Source organism: Platalea leucorodia, assembly GCF_965183815.1.
Source record: "Platalea leucorodia genome assembly, chromosome: 4".
Taxonomy (NCBI): Eukaryota; Metazoa; Chordata; class Aves; order Pelecaniformes; family Threskiornithidae; genus Platalea; species Platalea leucorodia.
In genome coordinates this window covers 65,621,219-65,638,090 of record NC_138826.1, presented here as the reverse complement: position 1 = coordinate 65,638,090, position 16,872 = coordinate 65,621,219, and the positions used below count along the sequence as shown (strand labels likewise).

At 38.0% G+C, this 16,872-nt stretch overlaps 1 protein-coding gene across 1 annotated transcript in view; it reads right to left on the bottom strand.

Moving 5' to 3' along the window:
- Positions 1 to 604: 604 nt before the first annotated feature.
- The window catches only part of MYBPC1 (myosin binding protein C1), a gene marked incomplete at both ends in the record, with an annotated part of 74,941 nt that continues 58,673 nt past the window's right edge, over positions 605 to 16,872 (bottom strand). The window contains 9 exons of the mRNA XM_082310200.1: positions 605 to 670; positions 778 to 836; positions 5,716 to 5,902; positions 6,804 to 6,940; positions 8,482 to 8,641; positions 10,379 to 10,518; positions 11,286 to 11,481; positions 12,892 to 12,980; positions 13,467 to 13,634. Of these exons, the coding sequence (XP_082166326.1) occupies positions 605 to 670; positions 778 to 836; positions 5,716 to 5,902; positions 6,804 to 6,940; positions 8,482 to 8,641; positions 10,379 to 10,518; positions 11,286 to 11,481; positions 12,892 to 12,980; positions 13,467 to 13,634 (1,202 nt within the window). The remainder of the gene's footprint in view (positions 671 to 777; positions 837 to 5,715; positions 5,903 to 6,803; positions 6,941 to 8,481; positions 8,642 to 10,378; positions 10,519 to 11,285; positions 11,482 to 12,891; positions 12,981 to 13,466; positions 13,635 to 16,872) is intronic.

Genomic DNA, 16,872 nt, shown 5'->3' with positions numbered 1-16,872 from the left:
TCTAGCCTAATTTCTTAATGTGTTTTAGGTTTAAAATAGTAAATTTGGATGCGTAATATACTGGAGACTCGTTTCTGGGCATCTCTGACATTTTAAAACTGCACTGCCAGTATTCTGGATTTGGGCAAGATTACAAGCAAACACATTTCTATAGAAAGAACCAAATTCTCTGAACCCCACTGAACCTGAATTTAAAATAAGCTCCAGAGGAAATGAAGTAAAATTATAGGCTTGTAAGTAAAAAATTTTCGCTGGTTTCAGTTGGATCAAGATTTCATCCTTAGATTCTGTAGTGCAAACTCAGGCATAGATTATCACTCTCCACACTAACTTTTAACCAAAGACTATAATTCTGTAATAAAGAATGCCTTTTTAGCACAGTAAATGACTTCATGGTACTTCTGTTCTTTCAATAATTCTAAAAGCTAACCGAGAGCTGTTCAAATTTCTATCTATCTCCTGGAAATGTCTAAGTGGTCTGGTCAAAGGCAGTCACAATGATTAAATAAATTCTTTATAGGTACAGGTAGTTCTATGCCCAGTGGCATAGCAGAAATATGTCTAAAACCTTTTTAACTCAGATGTTAAATACCCATATTCTTGATTAATTTGGCCTTCTTTGCTCATGTGACATAGACATTGTATGCCATGAGACACTAGCTAGTTTAATCTAAAAAAGCAAATAAATACACACTTTGCATGCAGAAAATGCGTTTCATGTGGAAAGAGAGGAAGGGAATGAAATGGAATGTCCAGAGGAGTATGCTTATTATAAACCTGATTATTCCCCGCCAAGAAGAATGGTTCTCCTGGGTTAATTACTCCATGATATATCACTGCAGAATTAGAATATTTATAGTGGTATTTATTCACATTTGAAATTCTTCCCAATTGGTCTTAACACCTTATTTTTTACTGTTTCTTATACAGCATCTTTGCTATCATCAACCTGTTAAGAGTGTTCAACAGCCTTGATTTCGATCTTAAGATAAACATTCTCCAAAAACATTTGTTTCGTGATAAAAGCAGCACGGTGCTTTATCTGAATCTTTTCAGTGACCTCAGTGAAGTTAATAAGGAATCAGTTCCTTACTGCTTGTAATGAGAGATTTACAGCCATAGTTAGGGATCCACCTCAAACTTAAAAGATTTGTAGTTTGAATTTTCCATATATAATATATATAATTAGATTCTGTGTATGCATCATCTTTCAAGATATATGAGGTAGAGATATTCTTTTGTCTAAGATATATTACATGACTTTTTTCAGCACGTTTATATTTACAAAAAAAGCCATTGTACATGCAGTTGTACTGAGCAGCTCATATAACTGCCATCTTTAAGTTCAATCAGCAAAACTGAAAACACAAGAATGAAGTACTGTCTATCTGAAATAACATCAGTAAATGCAACCCCCCCTTTTTTTTGAAGACAGAATAAGAATTTATTATTTTTATTATTGTGCTCATAATTATCATTAATTATTTTTCAAGAAATGACCGTGAAATTTAGTAACAACTAGGGGTTTTAATTTGGCACTAAAATACTGTAAGTGAATGGCTAAAAAAGTAGAAAAATTGTAGTATATTGACAGTATTCATACCCAGAGTATTCGTAGCTACTCAGTTGTTAAAATACTATGCAAAATCAGAAATCCTAGACTGTTCTGTGAGTAGTTCCATGACATTCCTAGGACTGGACTTATATATATGCATGATAAATTTCAGATCTCCAACACCTCAGAAATAGATGGATAAAATAAATTCTAGTCAACATAAGGAAAATTCACTTACTGCAATATATACTGTTACATGGCATAGAGCTCTTTAGCATAACTTACTATCCAAAGATCTGTAAGAATAGCACTGTAGCTAGTACATTCACCAGATAGGTAGCATAGCTTTGAGCCTGTTGGTCTTTTTTAGGCAACATTCAACTCTGTCTCACCATTTTACAAATCCAGACCTTGATTGTTACTTGCTGGAGTAAAGCTGAACCAGTTTAAAGGCATACGTATGAAAACACACACACACACACACAGACACACGCTGCAATCCATTTCCAGTGAGTCAGAAATCCATAACTCTTTGCTCTGCGTCAGTGTGATGAGCGGTCATCCAAAGAGCCCTCCTAAATGAACAAACAGGCTGGGAAACTTAAGAGAATGATAATTCAACACATAAGCCAATAGAAGACTGAAATAAGATGTAATTATGCTTTTATGCTCCGGCTGTTTAATACTCATTTGCGTTTGTCTGTATCATATAGCAAACCCTGAGCGTACCCTGGTTTGCCAAGCTACAGCTGCTGTATTCCCTTAATCCTATTCCCTTTGAATTCATCAGCTGAACTGCCAGTCATGTTAAGAGCATCAGCACTGAACCCTTACAACAGCTGCCCTGTGTCTAAACCCTACAAATTGCTAGTCTAAGCAGTCTTCAAAAAGGAGTCTAAAGTAATGGCTAAACCTGCCAGGGTGTAGAGAGGAATCTCAGCAAGGGTGACCACTCACAGCCCAAACCGCTGGGAGAGGACCACAATACCAAGCTTGATGGGAGGGAGTGGGACTGCACCAGGTGATGGTTGATAGGAGATTGGGTTCAGAAACCAACCATTAACTAGGGGAGGTGGTATTTAGGTTAATGAAGCAGCCCATCACATAGCTAAGAAGAAAGAAACAAACCATGGCACAGGTGGGATCCTAACAGCCTGCGTTTTTTGGATCTTCTTCCAGGTGTGATGCAAAACTAAAGTACTGCTCTGAGCAAGAAGTCTATGGCATAGTATTCAGTCTTTTTCAGATGATCTTTTAAAGTAAATACCACTTTCTTTGAGAAGAAAAAAGGCATTTTGAGTCTAGAAGTGTCTATGCTACAAGCCTTTTGCAGTCAGTGAGTGTGGGAAGTTTTGTTTAAAAGTGGGAAAGGATGAACTAAATGTTGTCTAAGGGAAGTAATTCTTACAGTCTCATTCTCGCTGCAGCAAATGTAAGTTCAACTGCAACCCCAAGATAAGGTGCCAGAGGAATTGAGACTGTAGGACGTGCTGCAGCCAGCTGATAGGATGATTAATACAACCCTCAGGACATGATGCAAAGCCCATGCATCTATCCAAGGTTTCCCGTGGGATGAATGACGGGGGCGATACTTGAATCTGACTGAGGTGCTAGGGTGTGTTGGCAATGTTAAGAACTGAGTCAAAATCTCAGACTCACAGAGCTGGAAGCAATCTTGAGATGTCATTTAGTGCCTATCATAATCCTAACAAGTTGTACTGCTGCCATTCTTCTAAGCTGTTCTTAAAGGCTCTTGGTACCAAAGGCTCTACGACCTCTGTAGGAAATCTGCTCTAGTGCTTCACTGCTCTGACTGTTGTCTACCCTAAATGTTTGCTGCCATGTTGCCAGATATAATTTTTTTGTTTTAATCCTTAATGCAGCCATTATGGAAAGAATCAGCGGTGAATGGGACAGGCCTGGGAGCCTGTGAACATAGTATATCATGTGCTGTCCATTTCAGAACACTACTCAGAATGCTGGACCTATTAAAGTTAAATAAAATAAAGTCAGCAAAATAAAATAAAATAAAATAAAGTCAGCAAAAGTCATCAGGGACTAGCTGTACCTAGTAACCACTTTAATGAACAGAACTGGAGATTTTTTCCTAGAGACATTACTTCTGATTGACCGGAAAAGGATCTAAGCATTCCCAGCCTATTTCAGATACCAGTCCATAAATGTCCGTAAATGTAAGAAGTTAAACTCCCCATCAGTATTGATCAAAGGCAAAAATCTCTCCACACTTCTCTCTTAAAAACTCTAACACAGAGCAGCTTCCACTGCTGGTGAACAATTTCTTGGAAGCTGTTGCATATTAACAGAGAGCCTGAATGAAGACATGGTGTTCGTATTATGCTTCAAAACCACCAAACTAATTCATCCTGATAGTCAGTGAAAAAAAGTTCCAAGATCAACAGAAGCATCTATATGTCACAACAGCTGGAAAGGGAATTCCTGAAGAATAATAGTAATGCATGGCAACATCTGGAGTTTGGACTTCCTAAAACGGAGAGATATTAGTTAAATTATTTCTTATCTTAAAAATGTTTCATAGTATTCTGCACATTATATGTAAAAATTTTTTTTTGTAAAACAAAGGACAGAAATAAACAACTTCTTGTCTTTGAAGTGTAGTATTTGGTTGTACTGCAAGCAAAGTGCTGAAGACTGAAAAGTTACAGCTGAGTGTAAACGTGCATAAGAACTTGAGGGCTTGGGGACTTAGGAAGTTTAATTATAAATTAATGGCAAACAAACTTGGCCTTTCAGTATAAAAAAATAGATGAAGCAGCCTTCTCAGGTGATGAGGTCTTCTGCTACACTGTGAAATGGAGAGTTTGCTGTGATTAAGGAAAACAATCATACATCCAGGATGAGGACGTCACCTTTTAAACACAGTATCTTAAAAATAAATCATGAAAATTAAGAAACATATTATGCATATTTTCATTACATTAGTTAAATGTTCAAGTTCATAGACTAAACACGTATCACAATGGCTTCTTGCTAGCAGATTTGAGCTGTGGGACAAGATACATCAGAAAATACAGAAAATGGAAATTGAAATCCAAAATAAACATAATACAACCCATAAGGATATTAAATATAATGGTTTTCATTATAGACTAGCATGATGGAAATAATATAATTAGGGCCATATTCAGTGAGCCTAAATTCCTGAGTCAGACATTTCCTATCAGCTGGCTTTAGGTAGCTTTCCTTATTTATAACCTCAAATAATTAATTTTTTCAGAAATACTTAGCTTATTCCACAGTTAAAGCAAAAGCCTTTGGTGGGAGTTAGTCCACCTAAATATGACCCTGTCTTTTTCTAGGAAGTAGTTTTCTGAAAAATATGGTCCTGAGATTATTCATTAGTAGTCCAATCAAAATCCTATTGCCGTTCATGATATCCCAGTCAATGCTAAACTACCTGGAATTCATAAAATGTATCCAGTAACAAAAATAAAGATATGTCTTCAGTTGTAGAAGGCTAACCTACTTCATCCTCTTTCCCTATATTTGCAAAATTCGTGGTTTTGATTACTTTGTTCTTAAAGCAAATACAGCAATTATATCAACTAGCATGTGTCCTTGGGAACAATACTGTTTTTTGCTACATCATTTTGCTAACAAACTACATTAAGAAGTTTTCCTTTGAAGCAAATGTTTCATTTGTTTAATACATAATTTTAAGTCAGACAAAGACTGCCTTGAACTAATCTTTCTTCCTTCTCCCCTTCTTCCCTTGCCATTTCCTTCAGAGATCTGTCTCTTATCCAAGCTGATTTTTTTGAATGTTTTCTCAAAGAGCTCTATGGCTGAGTCTTACTAGAGTTTGTCAGGTAAGTGGCATAGCTCTAAGAGGTACAGTCTGCCATTTTGTCACTTGTGGAAAAAGTCCTTACAATCACTGAATATGTGAATAGGCGTGAGGGGGAAAAAAGACAGTATAGCATAAGCACAGCATGTTGGTCCTCAAAAAGAAAACAAAACAACCAGTATAGTTTATTTGGTCCTAACCAAGCTATTGTTTTCATCTGGGAAAGTTAAAAGAGTTGTTTGAACTCCCTTTTGCATTTGCCTTGCATACTTCTGACTCCTGCGTAGACAGTGTTCAGACAAACAGGGCTTTTGCAATGATTTAAACCCCTTACCTTTTACTTCCAGTTTGCAATCAACTTCTGCCTCTCCAAGTGCATTGACTGCTCGGCAGGTGTAAGTACCTCCATCATAGGGACTGGGTTTGCGGATCTCCAAGGTGCAGACACCTTGGTTGCTGAACATTCGGTACCTTGGGTCATTCATTATGACGACTTTGTTTTTCAGCCAGGTTATTTTAGGCTGTGGTAAAAACAGAAGAAAACCCACATGCACAAACCTATGAACTTAAATATTTTATCACTTTTTGTGGTGTTCTGTTGAAGTTGAGTAATCCAGAAATAATACAAAATAGATAAAATAGTGATAGAAAGGAAACTGTAATTCTTAAACATAAACACGGGCTGCATCATGCATCTGGTTTTAAGTATGTTTTTTTCAGTGCAGCTCCTATCACATAATTAAAGTCATAAGTATAAGCCTGTTATCAATATAAGCGGTGCTGTGTAATGATAGCAAATGTCTGAGCAATAGCTTTTGACATCCAATTACTCTAAGTCAATAAGAAAAGCATGTTTTTTCACACTGGTGCACACAGAAGAGCCAGAAACTGTGAAGGTGAAGAGTGAATGGCACACATGTTCTTAAACACTCGAGTTCTCATTTTACTAGGTCAGTTCAGTTTTTCACAGCAGAAAACAGATCACAAAAAGACACAACTCAAAAGAAACTAGAAGATGCATTGCACGGTGGGTCTGAGAACCAATCTGGTCCCTGGAGTATTCCTGCAATGCGCTTTCTTAAAGCATAATTAGCTTTTTATAGGATAATCATGGCTTTATTTTAGTAACAACTTTACTGATATATTAATTGTACAGCTGTTGTCAGTGCCGGTTTCAGTATAGCCCAGCCTTTTCCTGAGGTTCTATCCTTTCACTGAGTTATCTGTGCATTTGGTATCTATTACAATGCCTGTAACACAGGTAAGTAGGTCTTTTTTTGTATTCTTTAGAGCCCACACCAATCTTTTTGCCCTCAGCCTGGCTTGTGAGTGAGACAAATAGTAAAAATGGTATTACAATTTTTATTGTCAAGTTAAACTCTTCTTGTGTTTTAACTGATACTGTTATGAGCTATGCTGTACCTTGGGGTTGCCCCGAACACTGCAGTTCAAAGTAGCGTTGTAACCAGCTACGGCAAATGTGTTGACTAGAGGCTGAGTAAACAACGGCCGTTCACTGAAGTCAAATTCGTCGTAAACTGGATATTTGTAGACTTTACCTATGAAATGAAAATAAAACATTTATAAAAACTGTGTTGGCACATAGCTAAATACCCAGGCATCTTAAAAAGTTACAAAGAGTCTGAATCTGTTCTGATCTGCACTACTTTAGGTACCAACCTGACTCTCGTAATTGCACTTGTAGAGGAGGCTGGAAGTGAGCCTGGGAAGTGACTATAGCCCTTGGTCATGCTATAGGGTAGATGTCTGAGAGCTCCTCTTAGTTTCCTGAGTAGGCGGTATACAAAATACTACACATTTATTCTGGGTCTTTGCCTGCATGCCCTGCATGTTACAGAACGGGATGGATCCTGACTGATGTACTGCGGGATGCCTGCCTTGACAACCTGTGTTCACTCTGTTACCAATTACTTTTCACAGTTTGTTCTGATTACAAACTGGCTCTGTATCTGAAAATCCGTTTTTCTTTCTGCTTCATACAGTGCACTAACAATACAGATACCCGAATGGATGTAGTTTCTATACAAGGAAAACACGGCAGTAAAATCTAGTTTCTCACTGCCACTTTATCCCTGCTCTGCAATGTAAATTACCATCAATAAATCATCTTCACCCACAAACTAAGCTGGCATTTAAAACAGCTGTAGAGACTGGCATCTATTCCTGTGCACAGGTATCATTAAATATCTTTGCTTCACTGAAACCTGATCCAAGCTCTCGTACTGACTTCAGTGCAGCTTAGGCCTAATACTTGCTCTCATGACAAGGGCAAGTAAGCAGTGATGAAAAACAATTCCTATAGCCATTCTTTTGTTCATGATCCCATTTCTAAAAGAGAGGTAGTTTTCTTTTTAATAATGGAAGTGGGGTCCAGTGCCCTGGGCCTTCAGTCCTTCAGCCTGTCACTGTGGCTCGTACAGGTTGTCTGTCCTCTGCATCATGGCAGTCATGTATTCCTTTCTTTCAGACAAACTGAGGTAATCTGGATTGATTTTCTTCCTTTAAACCACCTGTTTGTAGAATTTCCCTTCCATAAGGGGGCAGCTAATTTTTTTTTTTTTTAAATTTACAGTACCATTTCAAACTGACAATTTCTGAAATGTCAGGATTTCTGACTGCAGAATCAGAATTTGTCCAGCTCCACCTGCAAGAAATGTGAAGCAGGGGTTACGCTTATCTGTTGGATCCTGCCTGAAATGGACTGGACGACTTGCACAGCTGGTGCCAAGTCTCCACTGGGAGGCAGTGACCCACCGCTTCTAACAGAACAGCTTCTTTACTCTTCTTCCAGCCCATGTCAACTTAGATCTGCCAGTGGTGACACGAGTATGAGATCCAAGATCATAGAAAATGTCAGAACATGGGAAAAATGTCCCACTCTTGATTAAAAAAAACAACTATGAACTATGTGGACAAGCCAAGGACTCCTAATATGAAATGTCCTAGCTGTTAATGTGTACCTGATCTTGGGGCTAGGAATACATCTGAATGCTTTAGAGATATGGCCTTTACTTCTAATCACCTTCCAGCCTCTGAACACACCCCTCCCCTTTTGATAACGAATGGATAATTAGCTAACCATCCTTTGCAATCAAAGCGCTCTCTTTGGTCATCGTGGCATCCTCACTGAGGCCGCACATGTTTTCAGAGAAGATCCGGAAGTAGTACTCATTTCCTATGACGAGCTCGTTAATGGTGGCACTGGTGCGGTGGTAGTGCTCGATTACTGTGAACCATTCCTGAAAGACACAAACACAGAGAGTAAGCTTCCCCGCAGCACCCTGCACCTCTCAGCCATTAACAGTTTGGAAGAATCATCAAGCTTGTGCGAGTAAGATTTTTCTTTTAAGGGAATGTTGATGGATACTAAAATAGCGAAGCTGACAATAATTAATTATTCTGTCTGAAATGAGTGATAATGAGAATACCACAGAGCTCACTGCTGAGCAGTGAAGGCCAATGGAAAGTGAACCCTACTGAATTGTTACACTCTCTTAGTTGGGAGGGTTTGTTTTAGGAAATCCAATATTATGAAGGTTGTACTGTGTGAGGCAGGGCAGGCTCCTTCATTCCTAGTCCATGCTGCTGACAGAGAAGGTACTGCTGCAGATAAGAAAAGTAGTCGCATGTACTACTCTGCAGTAACATGCCCTCACAAGAGGCCAATGCACTAACCTACCCCCTGTTCTACAGGTTGAGTGTTCATGAGAAATGTAATTTTATGGAAGTGGTCCTCTGATATCTAAAGGCTTAGATGGGGAGGGGGGTTTTAAGCGCTTTAGTCTTGCAGCAGTAACAGGACATGTGATTTCTATCCTAGTACACAATAACTAAATAACAACCTGAGATGAATGAGTTTAATGCTAAAAATGCAATTAATATAAAGTGCAATATGACCACAGCAATGTTTTTGCTTTTCTTTACTCTGACCTACACAGCGTTCTTGCTTTTCTAAAGATGAACTGGTGCTGAGTTCCCTGTGCCACAGGGTGCATTGATATCTGGTCATCTTTAAGAGCCAAAGTGCCTTTTGGGAAAAGAGTTTTCTGTAGAAGGCCAGCTGTGCCATTATTGCAAAATTCAACACCACGGAGGATATGGGGACACTATGACCTGAATGGTCCATGACACACTGGACCCTAGACACTGCTGTGGTTGCTTTCTCCTTAACACGGTAACTTAGAGACGGGACATCATTGTTCTGGTTGCTGTACAGAGACCATCTCTTCTTACAGTCTGAAGAGAAAGAAAAAATGGAGGATGGGAAGGGAAATAGTGGCACAGGAAGAATTAATTGATCAGACCATGAAGCAGATCGACATATTAAAAGGGGGAGGGAGGGGGGGACGGAGAGCAAAAAGATTCCCTTAGATAAGGCAGCTCCCAAAATATTGTCCTAGATTTCCAGTGTTTACATTTGCAGTAAATCTTAAATGTAAGAATCCAACTACTGTCTTTTAAGGAAGTGTAAAATTCCTGTCAGTTTAATGAAAATAATAAACATCTCTATATTGCACTTTTCATCTGTAAATGTCAAAGCAGTTAATGAGTTACATATGTACAGTTTTGCCATGGGTAGTAAGGAGTGGCAGTGACTTATACAATGTGACATTACAGGTTTGAAAACAACAGCACTACATTTTGATTCTAGTAGCAATCTACTGACTTCAGTATTTTGGGTTTTATTTTCTCTACAGAGACAAAGGAATAAAAGCAGAATTACTTCCCTCAAATCCACCTGTCCTTTCCTTTTTAGTCTTCCCCTTTGGCATAATCTGAAAACATTTCAATTTTTAGGCTCTAGGTACAGCGAACAGGAGATTTTTAGAATTTTTAGAGATGCCTTGCAGATTTTTCTGAGCACTGCTAATCAATGCTTTGTCCCCCTTTATCAATTTAAGCATGTAAGGATTTTTATTTTTAAAAGGGAGAATTCATGAGTACATCAGCCTTTTAAACATCTCCTTATTACTTACCATACTCTTCTTATCTGCTTTTTGAATAGTGTACCCAGTAATGGCAGCATTGCCATCATCTTTTGGTGGCTTCCATGATAAATTTACATTCTCTCCCCAGACGTCTTCAATAGTTACAACCTCTGGTGGGCCTGGGCGATCTGTAATGAAAATATGGCACCCAACATTTTCCATTGTTTGCTTGCTCTCTGTCTCTCTTTCCTACACACATCTTCCACTTAGTTTGATTTCTCGCTCTCTTTCTTACAACACGCACATGCCAAAACCAACATCAAAAGAAAGGTGAGGTTGTAAAATAAAATTTTCCAAAGTTAAGACATGTCAGAATTATGAAAAACTTGACCACTTTGTGAGTATGTTTTCTAATATGCATGTGCTCTTTAACTGCATAAGGATATATTTTGGAAAAGTTAAAACCAGTTGAAGATGTGTTCCTAAAAGAAAAAGTCAGACAATCAGTATAAAGGCTGTGCTACCAGTTTTGCCTATTAGGTAAAGAAATAGATTGGGAAAAATGAAAAGTAATGTGTTCTCTTGTCTTTCCTACTGTCATGTACTTTCAACATTTAGGATTTCTTCCACATTACACTTGTGACAGAGTTACTATGAATTTACTACCATTTCTGGCTATGGATACCACTCAACTGGAAAAAGCTTGCATCCTGGATAGACAAGAACATGAAAAGCATAACAGTGAAAAAAAAGAGACTGACATGTTCCAACAAGCAGCTGCCATTGTGTAAGAAGGTTTACTTAGAGACCACAAATCTATAGCCAAGTAATTGGACACAGGGAGTTATCACTGTTGGGAAAGATGCTCTTTGGGATTCCTCTGCTTTCCTATAGCCTTGGAATGCCTGGAGTCTGCTTCTCTGGCATGCATTTATTTCTGTTTCTCAAAACATACCAACAATCTGAATATCTATCGTAGCTTTGTCCTCCAAGTTCTCTACTTGCACTTTCATGTTATATTCTCCAGAGTGGTTCCTTTCTGCCTTTCGGATGAAGATGATAGTGTCATTTTCAGTGTTGCGGATGTTGATTTGGTTTTTGTCGATTGGAGAACCATTTTTCTGCCATGATACTTTTGCCCTAGGTCTTCCCTGTAAGAAGCCAGGAAACAATTTGTGTATGATTTTGGGAGAGAAAACGGGTTTATTTCCCATTTTTCCCAAATGGGAAACAAAAACCCTCCTGAAAGAAACTGAGAGTTCTTTTTTAAATCATACAGCATTTGACAGGCAATCATATTAATTCACATAAAATGCAGCTTGCTTTTTTTTTTTTCAGGAGACTAAAAATATTTGCAAATTTTGGCTAAATCGGACAATTAACTTTCTGGCTAAATTTGACAATTAATTTCCAGTTTTCTAAAAGAAAAAGGAGAAAAAAAACCCAGAAAATGCAGAACAAAATATTTCACCCTCTGGAACTGCTTACATTCTCTACACTGCCAGTGAAAGAGGAAAGTAGTGGACTAAACCTCCAGGGATCCCAAACACTCTTCTTTCATTGCAAAAGCAGTTGGAATAGTTGTGAGGTAGGCTGGATTGACATCTTTTCTGTGCCATTTTTACAGGCCTTGTAGTGCCCAATTTAGGTACTTAAATCAGAGTGAATTCCACCTGCTTTACCATGGGATTTGCCTTCCAGAGGCAAACAATTTGCAGTTGCTGTCCAAAAAGGGTAATCTCACACCTTTTTGAATGCCTTATCTTAGAAAATAACCATAGAATATTCCTTTAATTTCTCAAGAGCAGTGTATCTTGCAGTGTATTGCTGATCAAGCTTTTATTGGGCTTTTAACAGGCTTGTAGAAGCCAGATTATGCCCACCCAGTATCTTTAGGTGTGCAGAGATGAAATAGAAATAAGTTCTGCCATAATTCTTGTATTCAGAAGAATAAGGACACTGCAGATAGAGAGGCAGTCACTGTTGTAAAACGTATGGGAATGAAGATTAACACAATGCTGTGGGAAAGAAAACGTGCTATATCCTTAGAAAGAGTCATATTATAGCTGTGATCTCAAGGATTTAAAAGTTGCAGTTTCTATAGGAGACAGTGAAACTCTGCCCACTCTTTCCCTCCCTTTTACTCTTTTTACTCCCTCCCTTTTACTCTTTTTACTTTTACTCCCTTTTACTCAAGACAAGAAAAAGATTAAATGCTACAGTCCCACCCTTGAGACCATATCTAACTACTGTCCGTGTAACCATTTTGCATTGTGCTAGCTATTATCTCACATGTAATGTCTACCAGGAGGATTTATAAGTGTCCTCTAGATGACAGATGACAAATCAGTCTGTCTAAGCTAGTTACCCAATTCGTTAATTGGCTTAACATGATTTCTTTGAGACATCAAAGCAAAAGCTTTCAAGCACCTGTGTACTTCTGTGTGCTTCCACATCTGCTTATGTTAACTCACTGGCTGACCAAAGTTATACAGAAAGAGGTTAAAAAGCAGCAATATAAGAAAAAGTAGTATTTTCCTGTCAGTTTTTTTAGTTCTTACCTGGAAAGGAATAACGAGATTCACAGTTTCTCCAACTCTTCGAGTATAGGTTTGTTTTAAGTGTCTTGGTAGACGAATCTTTGGAGGTTCTGAAAAAAGCCAAAAGCTCGTGTTTGACATTTATCTTCTTTTCTGACTTAGGCAGTACTGGTGGGCATCAATATAAATAGGAGACTCTGTGGTCTACAATTCCCAGAGTGACTAACAAGTGAGGTATCTTAAATTTCTTGGTCCCACAATGTTATACTTGGTACACCATCAGTTTTTGTAGCGCCAAATGTTATGGTGGTAGGAATAGGTGAGAAACTTAGTGCAACTCAAAAAAAGCAACATCAAATTCAAGTTCTGCAGCAAAAAAAGTCTTGAAAAGCTGAGCAATAAAAGCTTGGAAATGAAACAAATATAAAGAATTACAAATATTTTTAAAGACAAGTTTCATGATTTCTAGCCACTGCACAATGGCTTTGTAAGGCCATATCATCAGTATCCAATAAGTAAGCATTAGCTTTAAAAAAACGAACTAAAGTATGGAAGCAGAGTGTATTTGTGGGTGAGCATAGGCAGGAGGATCTTACCTATCACTTCCTTGACTAAAATAGGCTGTGGGTGGTACCTGGGCTCGCTTTCACCAGCAGCATTCACAGCTTTTACTCTCACAAGGATTTTTGAGCCAGTCGGCAGGCCGTTGATAGTAAACTTCGTTTTGTCTGTCAGCTCCGGGTTAGCCACAATCCATTCATCAGCTAGTTTAGGGAAAAGAGGAGGGGAGGACGAATCAAAAGAATAGGGAATTATAAATACATCCACTGCACGGATGAGGAAAATTACAGAACGGTAATAGATTCATTATATTCTGATGAATACCTCTGTTTTGTTTTTCTAATTATGCTATAACATGATATTGATTCACTTTAATCATATGTAGGAAAAATGTTTCAAACCTTTGAGGGTTTCTGCTGATTATATATTTATATTTAGAGAAATAATTGTTTTTAGAACGTGTCTATCATTTAATTTGCAGAGAGAAAAGTGATTGGTCTTTAAATTCAGCTGACAGAAAACAGAGGGAACATAGCATGTATTTCCAAAAGCACTCATCATTGCTTTAACAGCTTGCTTGGAGAGAAATGGGTTTTACAATTAATTTCAATAATATCACAATTAGACAAGTACTGAATACCCTGGAAACTACCACTGAGACCACAGGGATGAGAGAAACACAGAATATTTACAAATTGCAATGAAATGCCATCCCTCCTGGTGCCTTTAAAAAAAGAAGGCTGTGTCAGAATTATTCACGTAATTACAGCATTCTTGGATTTTTTTATCCTACCCCTAGGCAGTCGCATGTAATCCATAGAGTGATAGAAACAGTAGTCTTTCAGAGAAGCTTCAACTACAAACGATACTTTCTTTTCCACCCTGTCCTCTAAACAGATCACTTTAACACTGCTGGCACCTTGACATTTGGAAGTCAGATTTATGCAGTAGCAAGTCAGTATCCATACCTTCCACATCATATAAAGGTAGCATTATAATATTGGCACAGAAGAAAAGAGAACTATTATAAGCTAGAGAGCCCTGCAGACTTAGCGCGCAATACTGTGGTACATTTTCATAACTGTGGGTCTTACTTTTAGGAATTAAGTTCTTCTTCAAGCTGCTTCTTTCAGCTTCTAGCAGAAGAGGATTGCAATCAATGACTGTTTGCAGAACACCTCCCCCTCCCCTTATACACAGACTACAGCAAATTCTGTAGACTGTTGCCCCTAAAATTCACTCTCAGAAATTTATCTTTACTTTTATGAAGAGAGTTTTTCTTTCATTAAAGATTTATATCCTTTGTTGAATACTGTACCTTCCAGGTTAAAAGGTGGCTCCACCAATTCCTCAGACAGATCTGTCGATATACCTTGTGAGAATCCATCTTTAAAATTAATCAGAGACACCCACTTTCACACAGATGGAGCATTTTGTCAGTGGTTAGCAATTCCTGTTAGTAAGTATGCAAAGATAGATGCTGGGCTTTAAAGATTTAGAGGACCCGTATTTAGGGAGACTGCAGGGAGGAAAGAGGTGGGAAGAAGGCATCTAGATCAAAGAACAGTTATGCATGATGCTCACAGGAAAGCTAAAGGATAAAGGAAAAGGAGGAGATAAGGTTGGTTTTTTTTTTCTTTGGGCCTGATCACAGCCCTGGAAAGATGAAAAGAAAGAGACAAAAGGAACATCTGGAAGAGAGAGGAATGAAACAAAATGATGATGGGAGAAAGTGTAGGAGGAGAAGAAAACACATCACAGAAGGGAGAAGAAAGTCAGAGAATTCTGAGTAAGAGAGACAGAAAAAGAGAAGTCTTGGAAAAAAACTTGGGGAAACAGAGGAAGAGAACACATTTAGCTAAAGGCAACATAGAAAGAAAATTAAAGGAGGCCAAAACCATGGATGGTGACAGATATGTTGTAATCACTAAGGCTTTATCTCCTGGACAATGGTATGACTGCCCTGGATTTCCTGGAATCCTGGACTTGGCTATTTTCAGGATAGTAAAAATACTATTCTAGTATCTGTACATGGTCCTGGATGGGTACAGTGGCAAAGATCTCAGCCGACAGAGACTCTCCGAAGTACTTATTTACTAGCTATGAAAACAGATCATCTGCAGGTACAATGGCCCTTTAAAGGCAGATAAACATAGTGTCCTAGGGAAAACTAGGGCCAAGCTCATCAGACTAGCCTTGAAATGTCAAACAAGAACCAGTCAGCACCATACATTACTAGGAATTGATTTCTCCAGTGTCAACAAGATTTGGTCTACTCCACATCACCACAGCAAGAGGTTCAAGTTGGATGTTGTAAACTAGCCCTGGGAAGGGGAGTTCTGTATTCATGTTATTCACACTCAGGCAATGACGGATCCAGATACTCATGATGAGACTCTGGTTCAGTCATATACACAGTGAGCTGTCAAAGGTGCTACCATAGTTAAGGAAGTCCAAGAGTCCACCATGGTGATCAAGTTATGAGGTTCAGACTAAAGGCAAATACCAATTTTTGTGAAGCCAAACCAATGCTTGTGGTACATGATTCTTCTAAATTATAATTATATATATGGTTTGTCTTCCTATAATCAGATTGTTTTCTCCTAATGATTGCTATGATAAAGAAGTCTCAAAAAAAACCCCTTTAAAACTACTTCAGTGATGATGAAAGAATGGAGAAGGTAAAGACAAATGAGTTTACAAACAGATAATTAAAAGAAAAGAACAGCAGAATGAATATAGACAGTCATAAAAAGTATCTTGAAATTAAAAAGAGTTATTAAACAGTATAGAAGAAATTAGTCTGAGGCAGAACAGGCACTGAAAGGACTGAGAAAAGGAGGCACTGAGATATTGCAAGAAAGAAAAAAAGGACTGAACATAGAGAAAAGGATGTATATACCAATAACACATCTTTTTAAATTGTATTTTCTACTAAGCTTGCTTCTTCCTAACCATTTTCATAATATATATACATAAATAATGTCACTTGTGTATATATAGATGTATATGCGTATATAGAGATGTATATGCATATATAGGAGGTATATAGAGATATACATAAACACTCAGAAAGCTATGTAAAATACGTTGTACCCATTGTATTTTAACTGAGGTGGGTAACAATAAAATGACAGAGCTGACTGCCATTTTGTTGTATCTTCATACGCTTTAAACCTATCTGAAAAAAAAAAGTAAAGAATTTGTTCCATTCAACAGGTATACAATGATCTTCTGTCTAATAGTCCTTAAAAGATAGATTTGGAAGATTCCTTTGAACACCATATATCCTCTCTCATCACCTAATTTGGAAATCACAGACTGTAATGTCAAGGGGTTTGTGACAGTGACGTATTACAAACACTTAAGTTTTCCCCCGCCATCCTACCAATGCTAAACAGAGCATAACATACGGCATACACTGAAGTCCTCACATTGACA